Source organism: Pleurodeles waltl, chromosome 12 (assembly GCF_031143425.1).
Source record: "Pleurodeles waltl isolate 20211129_DDA chromosome 12, aPleWal1.hap1.20221129, whole genome shotgun sequence".
NCBI lineage: Eukaryota > Metazoa > Chordata > Amphibia > Caudata > Salamandridae > Pleurodeles > Pleurodeles waltl.
In genome coordinates this window covers 246,897,411-246,915,458 of record NC_090451.1, presented here as the reverse complement: position 1 = coordinate 246,915,458, position 18,048 = coordinate 246,897,411, and the positions used below count along the sequence as shown (strand labels likewise).

The following is an 18,048-nucleotide window of genomic DNA, read 5'->3' as shown; positions in this document are numbered from 1 at the left end:
TTTGTGACTAAAGCAAAAGGAAGTTTTTTCTTAAAATGAGTATTGTTCATAAACAGTCAAACAGCCAACACTTGCTTTGCAGTTCTATAATATACATACATATTAAATTATAAAACGTCAAGCACAAAAATGTACATTGACATAAATGCAAAGACAAACTTTCAAACAGTAGAATATCCAGCTTCTTTTTACAAAATAATTAAATATGGTGGTAAAAGGCACAATTAATTTCAGTATATCACTCAAGTCAAACAGTACTTAACATATAAATAACTGTCCATAGATAAACCCATTTCTAATCTGACTTGATTAACTATAACAATTCCTATTGACAGTTTATTTTCATTTGTGCGTAACCATGCCAGTCTTTGATAATACATAATTGATTTATATATGATCTATCATAGCAATAAGTCATATAATGTGTTGTATTCTTCCCTGAAGGCCCACAGAATATTGGTAGATATTCACCAACATGCACAGACCCAACTAAATGCTTTCTAAACCTGCTGGATGAAGAACACAATATAGAAAAACAACAATATTATGACCCTCAACCAGTTAATATCAGCACTAATGACATACCTGCTACAATTTCAAAATATACTGATCGCTCTTCTACAAAGCAAAGTCACACTACCACCAATACACACACTTTAAACTGCCTACTCATAAATGCTTGATCACTCTTGATCACAAGCACCACATCTACAATCTACTCACTGACACACAATCTGACTTATTCTTCATAATTGAATCATGATTGGGAGATGACATGGCCCCAGTGTTGCAAGAAGCCGTTCCTCCAGGCTATCAAACCATCACACAAAATTATATAGGCAAAAGAGGAGGTGGAATAGTTGTTATATTCAAACAAGCAATAAATCTCAGCAAAAAAGACAAAATCTCCATACAAGGTTGTGAGGCCCTCATCACCAGATGCAACCCTACACCAACTTCCTCCTGTAACTTCCTCCTCCTTTACAGGCCACTGCCTAGCAATTCAACACACTCAGACACAGTTTCAAACCTTATAACACTATACTCCAACCTAAACATTTGGTTTTACAAACCCAGTATGCCCATTCCAAAAGCTATCATCAAGGCCTAGTCACATTGAACATACATCAGATTCTACTCAATCCCACACACATTGCTGGACACATCCTAGATGTCATGTTTGCAAACCCAGATATAGTTACTGTTCACAGCATACACCAGTCACATGGTCAGACCATTTGGTAATTTTCCAACATAATACACCACATATCAACACACCCAAGACCACCTTACATATATCTACCTATCGACCATAGAGCATACTCATTTCTGAATACTTATAAACACAACTAACAGCCAGCACAGATCTAGACACAATAAATTCTGTTCAAAAACTTTGAATGGCTACAGGAAGCTTTTGAAGTCCTAATAACACTCAGGAAAAAAAACAGGACTAAAGAAAACAAGCACCTTGGAGAAATACAGAACTTAAAAAGACAAAACAGCAAATCAGAATGCTGTAATATGAACCTGGCTCAAAACAAACAACATTCAAGACAAACTTCAGCTGTGCAAACCTTACAGAATATACAAATCCTCAATGAAAAAAGCTAAAAAATAAATAAAAAATAAATTTAAAAAAAGGTACTACTCGGACACAATTCAAAATGAGATGTGTGTATGTGTGTGTATATATATATATATATATATATATATATATATATATATATACACAAATACATTTTGTTATAAAATTCTCAACAAATTTTGAAAACCTAAATGCAAGGAAGGAGCTCATCCCATTACTCAAGATTTCACAGACATACTGGCAAATCATTACACAACCAAGACAAACACATTGGACTCTTAGTTAACACAAAGGAAAACCACCAGCACCAAACAGTTTCCAAAAATCTCCTCCAAGAGTATGTCAACCCAGCCTCTGCACTCCTTCAAACAAATATCACAAAGTGAATTGATGGATCTAGTCAAAGCAAGCAGACCTTCCGGCTGCTCTTGTCCACCACAAATCTTCTAAAACATTATTTTTTATACCTCTGCTTCCACACCAGTAAGAAGGTTCATCAATATTTCTTTAACAATGTGAATCTTTATTGAAATCCTTAAAAAGACATACATAAGCCAATTATTAAAGAAAACAAATCCGGATCCGTACGACCGCAAGAGTTACAGACCAATTACAAATGGACCTTTCCTGGGCAAACTTATAGAAAGAGCAGCTTTCACCCACAATTTATTGTAGATAACTCTATACATTCAGTCTACCAAATTGGATTCCGCCCAGGGACAGATACTGAATCTGCCCTCATTGCCATCTGGGATGATCTTAAAAAACACAATGGACCACAGTGGATTTGCTGCACTACTCCTGGACCTTCCAGCTGCCTTTGACACAGTTGAGCATGACACCCTAATACAAATAGGAAGCCAGCATAGGGGGGTCTGCTCTCGACTAGATCACATCCTACCTTCAAAACAGAAATAATGTCATCCATTCTCATCCTAACCGTACTTCACAAAAGGAAAGGAGGGGTCCCTCACGGCTCAGTCATCTCACCCATGCTTTTCAACATCTACATGATGTCATTCATGGCAATGATCAATAAGTTTCAAATCACAAGCTACAACTATGGAGATTACACACAGATGCTCCTTAAACTGGAATGCCCCTAAAGACATTGGAAAATCACAAATAGTCAGTTGCCTCAGCCATTGATCAGTGGATGACATGGAGTCATTTCAAACTGAATGCTTCCAAAACAGAAATACTCACATATGGCGATTGGAAAATTATGACCCACTCTGTGATCTGGGACCACCTCCTAAAGTATCTAAGGAAATAAGAAACCTTGGAATTATTATGGACTCCAAGTTAACAATGAATGCTCAAGTGGACAAATTAGCAAGATCAAGCTTTATCACCATGAAAAATCTGTGATGCATCCTTCCCCACCTCGGATTTCCACACAAGGTGTAGGCTACTATCTCTCTTTTACTATGTAAACTGGATTACGCCAATGGCCTCTACCATGGATCATCTCTATCTAGTATGAAAAAACTACAACGCTTTCAGAACTCAGCTGCCAGACTACTCCTACATATAAAGCCACAAGCCCACATCTCCCCTCCCTTGGGGGCCCTACATTGGTTACTGGTTGCCAGAAGATCCACTTTCAAGATGCTTTGTATCACCCACAGAGCAATACATGGAACAGTCATCAGGAATAATATCACCAAATACATTCAACAAAGAAAACTCCGCTCAAGATTGGCACCCTGCCTCAAAACACCACCATACAAGAAAAAGACAATAGGTGGTACATCTTTCTCTGTTCAGATGGCCAAAGTATCCAATTCATTACTCCCAAATATAAGATCCACAGATAACTATCTTATCTTCAGAAGACTACTCACGAGTTGACTTTTCCTACTTAACCACCATACTCAAACCGCACTGGACTGCATATCCCCGTGTATGTAAACATTTTATAATCTGATTATATGTATATATCTAGATATGTATATTTCTTTGTTAAAATACGTATAATAGCTATTTGTATATGTATGTGTGAGTGTATGTATGTGTAGGTATTTTTTTATATATATATATTTGTACATATATATATTATGTGTGTGTGTATATATGTGTGTGTATATTGTACGCTTGACATGTTCATAGGTCATTGCATAATTTCTATCAAAGTTGTTTGATTAGATGCTTATGAGTCTCTCTTTTGTAACTTATCAATCACAATAGGTAAATATTATATTAACTATTTATATACAAGCATTTCGCTGTTGAAAAATTGAGGAACGATAAAATGTTATAAAAGTACATAAATTACCTTCAAGTACTGCAACTCTTGAAAGTCTGTGTTTGTATGATGCAACTTTAATTCTCAATATATTATATTCCTTCCCCATATGTTCCTTTACTATGTAATCATGTGTCCATATATTTACTACTTTGGTCCTATTGTACAAGAAGGGGAAAATTACTCTCTTGAAAGCGTTACTGTCTCACCATCGCTCTATTCCTCTATCATTCTATCCTCTATATCCACCCTCTGACTAATCCCATACCCATTCTCCTCTCTCCAAAATAACCCTCCTAGGTGTTCCCCTCCTCTACCCCTCCTGGCTGATCCCAAAACTCAGTTTACTACTATAATCTTCCAAACAACCCTACTAAATTCTCCCTTATTTATCTCTCCTTTGACTCATCCCAAAACCCATTTTACTACTGTGATCTCCTTAATCCTTTCTGCAGACTCTTCAGTCCTCCACCTATCCTTTACTCATCCCAGATCTCATCCTACTACTATGATCCCCCAAATAATTCTTCTGGATTCTTCCCTCCTCTATCCTTCCATTATTCTATTCAATCCAACTAACAGACTCACATGTCCTCCACTCAAATTAACTCATAACTCCCTATACGAATACTAATAATGTACTCTTATTTCCCTATACTAATCCACCACTAATCCTTCTGGGTTCTGGAGTAGCGTGCTACTCGCCGAAAAGTGTTTCAACAACGTGTCAGGGGTAGTAAGCACCATATAAATATATTACAATATATGGGTAACAGTGCTCTGGGGTCAATCAAGCCTAAAGTTGTGGCAAGCCTCTTGAAAGATTTCAAATTGATCAGTTGAAAACGATTTTATATTCCATATAAGCCTAATAAAGCAGGCCAAATGTCTTACGCAGAGGTCAGACAGGTGTAACACTTCCTTTATAATCCAGAAATGATTATCTATTTACATAGGTTTTCCAAAACTGTCTGTGCTTATAAAGAAAAATATAAGGTATCCACCTTTCTAATTAAACTAATACAGACTTTTACAGATTCATTTCAAATATATGGGGCATTGGTTCTCTTTTCCCGGGGGACCTACCAAGCTATCCACTCCAGTCCTCAGATACTCAGAACAGAGGCCCTTCAAACCTTTTTGATAGATCAGTACTTAGAAGATTCAATCATACAACCTTAAATGGCTTGAATAGATGAAATTTCAACAATACCTATTTATCAGAAACCCGTTATTCAGTACTAAAAGGTGTGTTGTGGATCTATGCTCATTGAGCCTAAACGATTTATACGACGCTGATTCACCTGATAAACAAGTGTGGCATAAAATAATGCACACATAATCTGTAGTAACCCATCTTTATAATCATATCCTGTTCAGCCCAAGGCAATGTTACATAACCTCTAATAATCTCCTTTTCTGGCTCAACCAATAAGTCTAATCATTATCCACTGGTCTCAGAAAAAAGCTATGTTCTCCCCATTCTTATACCTCCACTTTTAGAGCCCTTAGCCAATAATTCTAATTCCATGGTGATAACTGTTCTTCAAATAAGAGCATCAAAAGTACGTATCATCTAATTCCTGATGGTATTTCAGCAATGCTAGTTATTGTTGAAAGATCACAAGCTTTCCTTAAAACTAATACTTCGTGAAAAAAATTAATATTTAAAACTCTTATTGTTATTTCCTTTAAGTGCTTCACAGAAATACATCATCAGATTATCTGTTTGTTTCAGCCATGCAAGTTCTTATTGAAAGATCACAAATGAAAACAAAAACGTAGGTTCAGCCAAACTCTTCATGCCAAGCATTATGTAAACCTCAGTGCCTTATCCTAACGTTGAATTGTCTTCCTTATCTACCAGAATGATACAAAGCAATGTCCTACATCTTGTCGTTTGAAAGCAGGGCGAACCTTTACCTGTGCCACAATCATTCATTAAATATCCAAAGGCAAAGAAAGCGGAATCAGTATGAAAGAGGCTGCCTGGCAATCCTGTCGAAAATAAAGTTTGCCCAATTAGCCAATCATCTTCATACATTTCATTTTTTTAATTTAAAACCCTCTTTTTCTCGATTCCCTTGTCATCTAATTGTATATTTCTACTCTGAGGTTTCTCAAATTTTTTTAGTCTCATAACATAATGACTGCTTAGATTATTCTTCAAACCAAATATTGGGGCTTAGTTTAAAGCTTTGGCAGATAGATTACTTCATCACAACACGATGGATATCATGTCCTCCTTATTGCAGGTGCCATAGGATATAATGCACTTGATAGAGTAATCCATCCCCCAAACTGTAAATAAAGTTCCAAAGAGAACTATCATGATTCCAGGATCGCCCAATAAAGTCAAATCCCAAGTTATTGATTTGAAATTCATTGCCTCGAACAAGTCCCCAGTTGCCTGGATATTACTGACTTTAAGCATAATAAGTAGTGCATGGTGAGAATACTAGTTATGGTTCTTAAGCTAACTAGAACTGGTGAATTTCAGTGTTGTTAGAAGTTTAAAATGTAACATTTTAACTGACATTTTCACCCAATTATAATATCACTTTATCCTTTGTCTTTAGTGAATTTCTTAGTTTTATATCAAACGTAAATTACAATATAACCATACCTAAATATAGCGACACTTTAATCTTTGTATTTTAGTGAATTTCTAGAGTTTTTATTAACAAAGTATTATTAGATTACCACAGATAATTAGGCTTAGCCTGTGCTGCACACTGCCTTCAACTGTAAGCAGCATGATGTTGGTTTTTTAATTTAAGCCCAGAGGGTGCCTTCTGCCCCCCCCCCCTTCCCAAGAGGTCTAGTTAGGGAGGTCAGGATACCCTGTGTGTGCCCCGTATTGCTTATTTTCACTTGTTTTTGACAATACAGGGATGCATTCCCAGAGTCATAAAATGACTGACACAACTTTCTCTTCATGTTGCAACCAGTCAATCAGATTGCATGTTTTGTCCTTGCAGTACTGCATGGTAGTTCTGCATTAGTAGTACAGCTTTGCTAGGTATCTTTACATTTTTAACCTTAATTTCTTAAAAACGTCTGAGCACATTTACACCAAATCATCTAGCTATCTGCCAAATTTAGTATTGGTCTGTTTTCACTGTAGTTGTGTCCAAAGTTCCTATGGGGAATTGTGCTTGGAAAACATATTTTCTCAGCTCCCACTTGACAGATCACCCCTACACTTTCCAGGAAGGAGCTGAGTTGGATGAAGTTTTTTTTTTCATAAAGTGTCAGCAAATTATGCTAAAGTTATTACCAAACCAAAAAATCCAATAAATATCAGATAATAAAATTACTTTTGTCATTGTAAATGCTCTAATGTATGATATTTTGAGCAAGCATTGAGTCATCGTTCTTGGGCAATCTCCAAGCTGGGAAATTGAGTTTTGCAGTAGTATATAATGCAAGGCCACTTCTTTGTCTATATTTATACTCCTTCTAATTCAGAGATTCCTTATTATAAATCAACAAAACCTTGATTGTAAACTCAGTCCAACGTTCTTGTAAACACACAATGTTGCATTTTCTTAAATGTTCATTTATATTCTCATTAGCAATCAGACAGATTCCATACTAATCCTACACAAGCAGCCTACTGGACACATTCTTATTGACTTACCATGGCCCTCATTACAACCTTGGCGGGCGGCTGAAGCCGCCCGCCAAGGTTGGACCGCCGGGCAGCCACCAATGCAGCCACCCTCTCGCTGTGACCATTATGAGATCACCGCTGGGCCGCAACACAGGAGCCAGCTCCAAATGGCAGCGCTGCCCTGGAGGATTACTTCCGCCGGGACAAAAGTGGCGGAAAACCGCTGGTCCCGGCGGTGCGACCGCGGCGCTTCCGCCGTGGTCGTAATCCCCCATTCAAGCACGCCAGCCTGTTGGCGGTGCTTCCTCCAAAACAGCTCTGGTTGTAATGACCCCCTATGTGTATTAGATAAGGGAAAGGTGACACAAGACCAATTATCAGCCTGGTCCTTGTGCATTACTTACTACTCTGTTGGATCTTCCATTTTTCCTGTCACCAGTCACCTCTAGTGGGCCACCGTGCAGCTGAATGTGTTTTGTCCTTTTGCTCTCCTCAACAAATAGTTATGTTTGTTTGAAATATGTTTGTAAACTTTAGATTAACCAAAGATGTCCTATTAAATATAATGGGATGTGGCTGTTGAATGAAAAAACTAAATTAATATTTCAAGCCTTAAGCGGATGAGCGTGGCTGTAAAAAAAAAAGTTCACCGGTCTTTTCTATATCCCACATTACTACGGTGTCCGCTTTGTCTAAGTTGATTATATTCGACTCAAATCTAACTATCTCAGTATTGTTTGTATTTGTTATTCAAAGCCTAGATAGATTGCAGAAAGGACTTTTAATATGTTACCTCTGTTCAATTTATTATGCAGCCTCTCAATACATGTACAGGATTTATAGCCAAGGACAGAGCTTCTCCCCTTCAGTAGGGTTTGGTAACATTTAGGCTCAAATGCATATTTTTTTTTCAGATTTGAGAATGTATTAATTTTCTTACAACACATACCCAATTCCAGGAGGTGGTCTGTCTGAGACTTACGGAAGTTCAGGGTCATCCTTGACTGAATTTTTAATCCCTCCAACTAGACCTTCCCTGGCCGGTCCCCCAAAACCCGGATTTACCATCCCTTTGTTTTTGCATGTCATCATGTTGTCTTGGGTGTCATTGTACCTGCCAGCCATGTTTTTGATTTCTTTCATTCCTGGCAGTAAAGGAGAAGGATTTTGTCCAGTTTCTATATTCTCATCTGAACTTTTTATGTTCACATATGGGCCTCATGCTTCAAGCCTTTATTCAGAGGCTTTGCACAGTGCCTCTGAATATAGTACAATGTGAGACGTAATTGCAGAATGAATAAAACCACTGATAAATATCCCTCTTCTCCTGCAGGCCCAGGTTCTGAATTACCTTCCATCAAGTCTGTATTTATTTATAGGTGGGCTATCCGTAGCTATCCCCATAGGGGTAGTTAACATCCCCTTTATACAGAGATGTGGGTCATTCAACATTCCTCAAGGTACTCTTTTCCCAGGACTCTATCTGAAACCAATGTTTGTAGCTCCTCACTTAGCCTCTTGCGAAGACTTTATTCATGAAGTACTAATAAGTGATATAATGCTGTCATGCACATTACTGGTGGTATATTGGGCTTTGCTTTGTGTTTCCAGAGCTGCATATTCACAGCTGTATACTTATTTTTCCCTTGAATTTTGAAACTGTCTTACTTTGATCAAAGACTAGCTCCAATTATCAAATATGTATGCAGAATATGGGCAAACTAAACTTAACCTCTTGGCTTACTAAGCCTGCTAAAAAAACATGGGCTTCAGCCAGTGGTTAGATGGCCGGGTGGTGATGCTCTTCATGTATTCTCATGCATCAGGTGTGCCGCTGTCCCACATCTCCAGTCTAAATTCACTTTTTGTACTCTGGGCCATCAATTGTTATCCCTGCCCAGACTTTGCGCTCCCTTTTTAGGTTGAGCACAAGTGTTCAGCCTTGTGTATACTTTCAGTATAATTCTTAAGGCTTAAGCAAGTTCATTTGTTGGTTGCAGTGTCCTTTAAAGATTCTTGCTCGCTAGTGGTCAGTTCTGTATTTTTCTCCCTCCTTTTTCTGTTTCAGAGCAGTGACCATCTACTGTATTATTCCACTTTGGTTTCTTTATCTGTTGCAATGACGGACTACTTTGGCATTTCTTTGGTGCTCCTTTTTCACTGTGGGTTTTTTAGACTGGTAGCTTCCTGCATTTTATTGCAGCATTCCATTCCTCCCACCTCCTCCCATGTTGCTGACATTTGTTTTTGGTTAATTCCAGGGCTGTCCTCACCTCTAGCTCCAAAAAAAAAAGCTTATTTTACAAAAGAAACACCCAGTTGTTTAGCTCACTGCTCACGAAAGCCACAATGTGCCCTTTCTGGTATAATGTAGCTAAACCTAGAAGCAAGGAACTTGCTTAGCCTCGCATCTGGAGTCTCTCCTCAAGGTCCACTCCCTGCCAGCACTCAGGACATCGCACACAGAGCATTGCTTAACATTTCTTAACTCCTTTATTGTGGCCATAAATCTTCTCAGTCTGCTCTGCTGTTGTCAACTTAATTAGAGCTTTGTTGAAATGCGAAGTAAGAACACCCGCAAGACTTCATTCTGTTAAAATAAAACGAAAATATTTTTCCAGCCCTATTTTCCATTGTCTCCCCTCAAGGGCTTGTGATTTCTTTTGTCAGTAGCTGCCAGTGACCACCAAAACATGGCAGGAAAAGACAAAAGTATGAGACAGGGTTGACCATTCTGTGTGGCAAGAAAAGTCCAGTTATGAATTTACAATGCCAATAGCTCTAACTCAAGAAGATGTGAGACCTATTGCATTGCAAATGCTTGTTCTGTTTCTTCTCCATGCTGCTACAGTATGGTATTGGGTTACAGGCTGACAATGGGGAGAACCTAATACAAGCCTAAAAAGCACACACTTTGAAAGCTGCAAAAACAATTCATAACTGCACAGTGCTACACAGATCTGTTTGGTATAGCGCTTGCTGCCAGTTAAATTTCCATTAGATCCTTATGTGAATTTAAGCTATGTGTGTTTGTGACAGAGTACACATCTGCCAAACTTTAATTCCAGTCTTTTATATGGCTGATATGAAAGTAGTTACAATCATGCAGCCAAGTATTCCTTGTCCTCAGTGCCAAGACTTAAAAAATGCATTCCATTTTGTTTGAATTGGAAACTCTACATTGTGACCACATAGAGACCACCAACTTGTTCTTCAGTGCTAACAGAACACTTTCCTACATTGTAATGATTTTTAATCACCATCAAAATGGAACTATGTGGTAGTGTGTGCTTTTTTGTGACTTGTCTAGTAATTATTTAGATGTTGCCACCTTATTTGTCAAATGAATTTCAAACACGCTATATACTTAATTCCTTTTAGCATAAAGATTGTTTTTTGCTTTTTTAAGGATGGCAAATTTGAGCTACATAAAACATTTCCGGTTCTGTTCCACTGTGAAAGATGAGTTGGGCTACTGCTTGACCTCTGTTGAAGCTGCGGTTGAATATATTCGTCAAGGAAACCTGTCAGAAAAATCGTCTGTGAGTAACCTTTTTATTTTAAATGATTCTCTGATACTCCCACTGCTCCTGGTAAAATGTTGTGTAATAGAAGCGCTTAAAAACTAAATTGCTATTTTGTTCAAATTAGAACATATCTGAGCACTTAATCCAGTGATCCTCTTTCTTCAGTTTGAAAATTTCCTGCATGCCAGTCGACAAACAAGCTTTTAATTTCCCATTCTGAAGTCGGAATTATTCATGTGTTTCATCTGTAGTGTGTTTGGCAGCTTGCATAGTATGTTTAGTGTTGGGATTTTATTGTATAACCAATTTTTGTACATATCCTTGTCCAGTTTATTAAAAAGTATTGATTTTCACAGAGTTAATTTATTTTAGATTTATATGTTGTGCATTGTTGTGCCCTCTACTGTTAGGGTGTAGAAATGAATCTAAGTTGTTAAAGTGTGAGCTTTCGGAGTTGACTACAGATGGCATGATAATGAATCACTACGACGTCGACTGTAAACCCACAATACCCCCAGTACATCACCACCATTTTAGAGTCTTTTTTTTCCACTGGAGATTTTGGGCTCAAGAAAAAGAGTAGCGATGGTTTCTATGAAAAACTCGGCACTGAGCTATAGAAGTGAGAGAGCGGAACTGCTCCGGCACCAAGATTCAGTATTGACATTCACTTCAAATGTCAACGAATTAGGTTTTTTTCTGTGACTAGGTCAGGGAAAAGGTATGTGGACTGAGTCTCATTTTAATTGTACTTATAGAGAGTATGCAATTAAATGTTGTCCTATTTGCATTTGAAATCTTGCATCAAATGATGAGCATGAAGTATGCATTGCTGTGATTTTTCAGGCCTTCATGTCTGAGGCAGTCAGTCACATGCCATTTTGTTAGCGCTGTGGCACAACCATGACCCAGTCCATTACATGTCTGTGGAACTCTAGCAGAGCAACTCAGTTTTCATGCCATATGCCTAGGGTTGAGCCAGTTGCATGGAAATCTGGCAGGATTTAGGAGGCAGTTGTAGACCTTTAATATGAAGCAGTATTCATGGCCTGTTAGTAACTGTGGAATGGAGCCAGGGTTACAGACTTTGGATTGAGCCAATGGGCTGTTTTTCAGTTTAGGTAAAGGTATTTTCCATTTCCTCTAGTACCAAACACACGGCTGGACTGATTACTCTCACTCCTGTGACCTGGCCTCAGACCAGGAGATCAAGGCAATTCATGCTGTGAGTTCATTGTGTTGTGACTCGAGAATAGCATCATGACTTTGAATGATGGAGGACCAGTCTGAATTCTGGGAATCGTCAACATCATAGAATCATTAAACTGCTAAGCTAGCAGCCAGGTGTCTTCATAACAGACAGTCTCATCTTGGCTAGCACTATTCTTTCAGCAGCAGTAAAAGGGATGGCCAGGCAGCAGTCGCCCAACAGCCCCACCGAACACATAAGGTAGCTTTTTAACACACATTTTTGCTTTGCCTGCATAGACGTGGTCCATGTTTATGTGCAAACCTACCAAATGTGGTCATTGCTTACACTGGTTGGCAGCAAGCTGTCAGCTCTCATACAGGCATGAAGACTGAGGTACCACTAGGTCAGCCCAATGGCCTAGTAGTATTCTAGTAGGTACAGTTAGAAGACAGCAAAGCACGGCCATTGAAGCTTCAGACACCGATCTTGAAAGGCACCAGTGAGCTAGGCTGTGGTTTCCACTCTTCAGCAACATGTACTATGACAGTGCCTGGCTACAGAATGCAATGTCGGGCAGAGCAGTTCCGTTCATTCAGTGGGTGAACAGCAGCTGTAAGACACCGTGACGTCATAATTGAAGGACCATGATTGACTAATCACCTTCTCTAAAATCAGACATTGGAGACCTGTTAGTGGCTTGCCCGCTTATAGGTTTAAGTGGTCCTGGGAAATGTTAATAGAGCTTACGTTGTTCCTTGGCATCATTGAAAGAGTTGCATTGTCATTCAGTGATGTAGCAAAAATATATTTTTGCATGGTGCAGTCTTAACAACAGCACTGGTAGGCTCAATCTTAACTGGCCTTTACAGAACTGAACTTTCACACTCAGCTGCATACTATTTCAAGCATTGGCAAAGTCAGTAGATTTGGCCAACTGCCTTTTGGTTTTGTCAATGCTCATTTGTCAATACTTTGGTAAAACTTTATTTGTGCGGAGCTGCCAGGCCCTTGCCACTGTAAAAAGTAAAAATTGGCTGAAAGCACAAATATTTTTTGCCTCACAAAGCACACTTTGAGGTAGCAGACTTTGGTAGTGAAAAGAGCTGCTGTGTGTGGAAGTGCTCTTTGTGGAAAAGGAGAATGATGTCCCTTACATTGAATTTTACAATTGCTGAAGTGTAATGACCTATTTCCTGTTGCTGTATGTTGTAGAAAGTAAATGTGGATACAACAACAAACCAATTGATGAAACGGGTTAGCTGAAAGCCCCTATAATTTTGTATATCTAATAGAGACTTCTAGTTGCAGATTCCTTACATTAGAATTTCCCCCAGACGTCAGACTGGATACAGAGATTTTTCTTTGAACAGTACCCCTGCACGCCATCAGGTGGTGTCAGTCGAATGCGGGCTTCGTTGGCGCTGTGGTCGCCGTGATGATGTCGCAGTCGTATATATGCGCCACCTCGACTCGCTGATGTCAGTTCTTTTCTTTCCGCTCCAGCCTACGCGCAGGTCCAGAGAACAGCTATCCCATTCATTTTTTGACTAGCTATAACAAATTAGTTTTTGAAGAGTTTTGGATTGCGTCGAGGGATGTCCTGCAAAAATCTGATTCAAGCCCTGTGACTCCTGTCACAGCATGATGTCGGTGACAGATCTGCACCTCGTGTGCCTCTAGTGTTTGGAGTGCAACCACGACACGGAGTCGTGCTCCGAGTGTCGGGCCATGAACCAGAAAGCTTTGAGGGAGCGGGCCCTAAAGCTCATGGCGGCCCGACACTCGACTCCGTGCCGTTCCCGTTTGAGAGGAAGGTCAGGAGAACGGTCTCGGAGTCATCACCAGTCGTCTTCGTCCACGTCATCTGGACATTTGGGTAAGAAAAAGTCATCCAAGAAGGCAAAACATTATTCGGCTTCGCCCCGTCACTTGCACAACGTGGGAAGAGCGTAGATGCTTTAGGCCTCTGTCTACTGAGCCTCAGTCTGGGTCCGCTTCGCGCCTCCCCAACTTTCGGGGAGCCGGTGCTACCCCTGCCTAGCTTAAAGAATTCGATGAGGCCATGTGACTCATATTTGGGCAGCTCGACCCACCCTCTGCGCCTTCGAGCTCACAGGAGTCGGTAAGGGCCCACTCAGGTTCCAAGTTGACGATTTCCCTCCTGACTCCGGAGGGCACCTTAGGATCTGCTTCCAGATCCGAACAAACACTGGTCGTGCCAACGCGACCTTCTCCAGCGTTGACGGTCCAGGCGCCGATTGTGCTCACAATCGACGTCGACCTTATACTTACCCCTGACTACCCTGACCTACGTCGCTCAACGCTGATTCAGTTTTTCATGGGCTCTGCTGTGCCCAGGGTTGATCCTGACCCCTATTGCTATGGGTATGGATACAGAGCTAGTGTAGCGGGGTTGCTGGGCTCTTCAGAAGGCCTACTTATCCCTGACATGGACTGGCTACAGGATTCGGGTGATGCCAGTGGGTTGGACAGTTCCCCTGACACTGACGTGTTCTCCCCGTACCGTGGCTACGGAGGGAGGAGCGTCATATTCTATGGTGGTGAAAAGTTCTGCTGAGGTTTTGGACCTCAAGCTTCCTTCTGTGGAGGTCAGGACTAACCTCCTGACCGAAGTGCTTCAGCCTGGGGCCTCCAACTCTGAACCCCTCCTCCCCTTCAATGAAGCACTTACGGACATCCTACTGGGAACCTGGTCCAAACCCAGCACAGGGGTTCCTGTGGATAGGATGGTTGCCCGCCGCCATCGGCCTGCGCGGACTGACCCAAAATTCCTTACCCAATACCCTACACCTGAGAGCCTTGTCATCCATGCTTCATCGTCCTCTGGCTCATTCCCTACCACTCCCCCGAACAGGGAATCAAAAAGACTGGCCAGTTTGGGGAAGAAGATGTTTTCTTCTGCCAGTCTAGCGCTGCAGTCCTTGAACACCACATGCCTTTTGGGACGCTATTCCCATACTCTCTGGGATACGGTCGCACACGTGCTGCCTCGAGTTCCGGAGGAGGCCCGGATCATTCTCTCCCAATCCGTGAAAGGTGGGAGAGACGCAGCCAAGTTCATGATACATTGTGGGCTGGATACGATACGACTCACTGGGGAGATTGGTTGCATCAAAGGTGGCATTGAGACGCCACGCCTGGTTGAAAGCGTCTGGCTTTTCGGGGGATGTCCAGCAATCTTTGATGGACAAGCCTTTCGATGGCACTCATCTCTTCAGAGAGAAGGCGGACTCAGAGCTCGAGCTCCTTAAGGTCCCTTGAGCTCGCAGCCTCTCCTCGCCCCCCTCAGTCCACCTTTCTCTTCTTTCGTGGCTACAGAAGGATCACTCAAGCGTGTTCATTTCCACCGGGCCACCGACCCGCGCATGCTGTAGAGCCCCTGCACGTACGCGGGATCCAACAAGCTTGTGGATCAGGGAGTCAGTTGGCTGCCCAGTCCACCCTGCCCCCTCCTCTGCCTCTTAAACTTTCTAGTCCGTTGGGACATCCGGGACCAGTTGGCGGCAGGATTCGCCATCACCTGCCCCACTGGTAATCCATTACCACCGACAGGTGGGTTTTACAGATCGTCCAAAGGGGTTACTCCCTCCCCCTCCAGCCGTGCCACATCATTCGATCATCTATCGGAGGATCATTTGGCACTTCCTGCAAGGAGGTCAAGGCTCTCCTGGCCAAGGAAGCCATAAAGAGGGGTCCCTGTGCCAGAAGTAGGTCGTGGTTGCTATTCCCTCTACTTTCTGGTGCCCAAAAAGGAGAAGAACCTTCGCCCTATCCTAGGCTTCCGGTCCCTCAAGCCCTTCGTCAAGAAGGAGAAGTTCAAGATGCTAACCCTAGCTCATGTCCTTTCTGCCGTGGCCCCTGGAGACTGAATGGTAGCGTTGGACATGCAGGACGCCTATTTCCACATTCCCGTCCTGCAGACGTTACCTATGATTCGTGGTAGGTCACAAGCACTTTCAGTTCACCGTGCTCCCCTTTAACCATACCAGCACCACTCGGGTGCTCACAAAAGTGATGGTAGTGGTTGCAGCTCATCTGCGCAGGTTAGGGGTTCCCGTCTTCCCCTACCTCGACAATTGGCTGGCGAAGGTGGACATTCCCCTGAAAGTCATCTCCCACCTCCAGACTACGGCAAACCTCCTGCATTTGCTGGGGTTCACTATAACCATGCCGAAGTCACACCTTAATCCCTCTCAGACGCTCCCTTTCATCGGAGCTGTTCTGGACACAGTACAGTTTCGGGCTTATCCTCGCGAAAATCGACTCCAGGACATTCGGGCTATATCGATGTTTCAGCCTCTATCATGGATTTTAGTGAGAATGACTCTGAGGCTGCTGGGCCTCATGGCCTCCTGCATCCTTCTGGTCCAACATGCCAGATGACATATGCGGGCTCTGCAGTGGGATCTGAAGTTCCAGTGGCCGCAGCATCAAGGGAATCTCTCCGACATGGTTCAGATCTCGGTGGGAACTGAGAAAGCTCTGCTGTGGTGGTTGTCAAATGCAGATTGGGTCAAAGCAGATCCCTTTCCCTTCCCAACCATATCTCACATTAGAGACAGATTCATCACTTCTGGAATGGGGTGGCCACATGGGAGTGGCGGAGATCAGAGGCCTCTGGTCTCTGGGGGAGTCCGGGCTCCACATCAACCTTTTGGAGCTCCTGGCGATCCGACTTGCATTACAAGTATTCCTTCCCTCTCTCAAAGGTAAAGTGGTGAAGGTGTTCACCGACAACACCACCGCCATGTGGTATTGCAACAAGCAGGGCTGAATGGGGTCGTGGGCCCTCTGCCAAGAGGCTCTTCGCCTCTGGACATGACTGGAACACCAGGGCACTTCACTGGTGGTTCAACATCTGACGGGCTCTCTGAACATCCGAGCAGACGAACTCGGCTGTCGATGCATAGTCGATCACAAATGACATCTCCATCCGGAGGTGGTGCAAGGTCTCTTTCAGCAGTGGGGACAGACTTGGTTAGATCTGTTTTGCTCCGCAGCGAACGCGCAGTGTCAGCTATTGTGCGCGTTGGAGTTTCCATGGCAGCACTTGCTTTACAACATTTCATCAAGAGTGGAACTCAGGCCTCCTGTACGCCTTCCCACCAATACCACTTCTGCCCAGAGTTCTGAAGAAGGTCAGGCCAGATCGGGCCCAAGTAATCTTGGTGGCTCCGGACTGGGCACGAAGAATCTGGTATCACGAGCTATTGAGCATGGCCATCGATCCTTCTATCAGATTGCCCCTTCAGGAGGATAAATCTGTCGCAGCAGCAGGGAACGGTTATCCACCTGAACTTGCCAGTCTCTGTTTGGAGATTGAGCAGCGACAGTTGACGGCTTTTGACCTTCCACCCAAAGTCTGTAATGTTATCTTGGCAGCCAGGCGGCCCTCCGCCAAAACGGTGGACGCCTGTCATTGGAAGAAATCAACGGCATGGTGTATGAACAAATCTTTTGATTCCCCTCTCTGTACCTCTCTGGGAGGTTCTCCTCTTTATTATCTTTCTTTCCCAGCAGGGCTCTGCTCTGGGCACCCTCAAGGAATATTTGTCTGCCATCTCTGCCTTCTTAAGGCTACCAGACCAACCATCTCTTTTCAAATCTCCCATTTTTGGGAGGTTTCTTAAAGCCCTCACTCGTATGTTTCCTCCTGTCCCATTCATCATGCCCCAGTGGGATTTGAACCTGGTCCTCACATACCTCATGTGTGCCCCTTTTGAGCTGCTTCATATCTGTCCTCGCTTTTTTGATTGCCATCACCTCTGCTCGCAGAGTGAGGGAATTTCAGGCTCTTTCTTCGAAGCCACCATTCCTAGCAGTGCATCCTGACAAAGTGGTGCTTCATACCAGGGC

The 18,048-nt window shown here is 42.3% G+C and overlaps 1 protein-coding gene across 2 annotated transcripts in view; it reads left to right on the top strand.

The window, feature by feature from the left end:
- ANKRD27 (ankyrin repeat domain 27) overlaps nucleotides 1-18,048 on the top strand; it is a 494,829-nt gene that overhangs the window by 255,928 nt on the left and 220,853 nt on the right. For both annotated transcript variants that reach the window (XM_069217700.1, XM_069217699.1), the window contains one exon: nucleotides 10,862-10,994. In XM_069217700.1, the coding sequence (XP_069073801.1) occupies nucleotides 10,862-10,994 (133 nt within the window). The remainder of the gene's footprint in view (nucleotides 1-10,861; nucleotides 10,995-18,048) is intronic.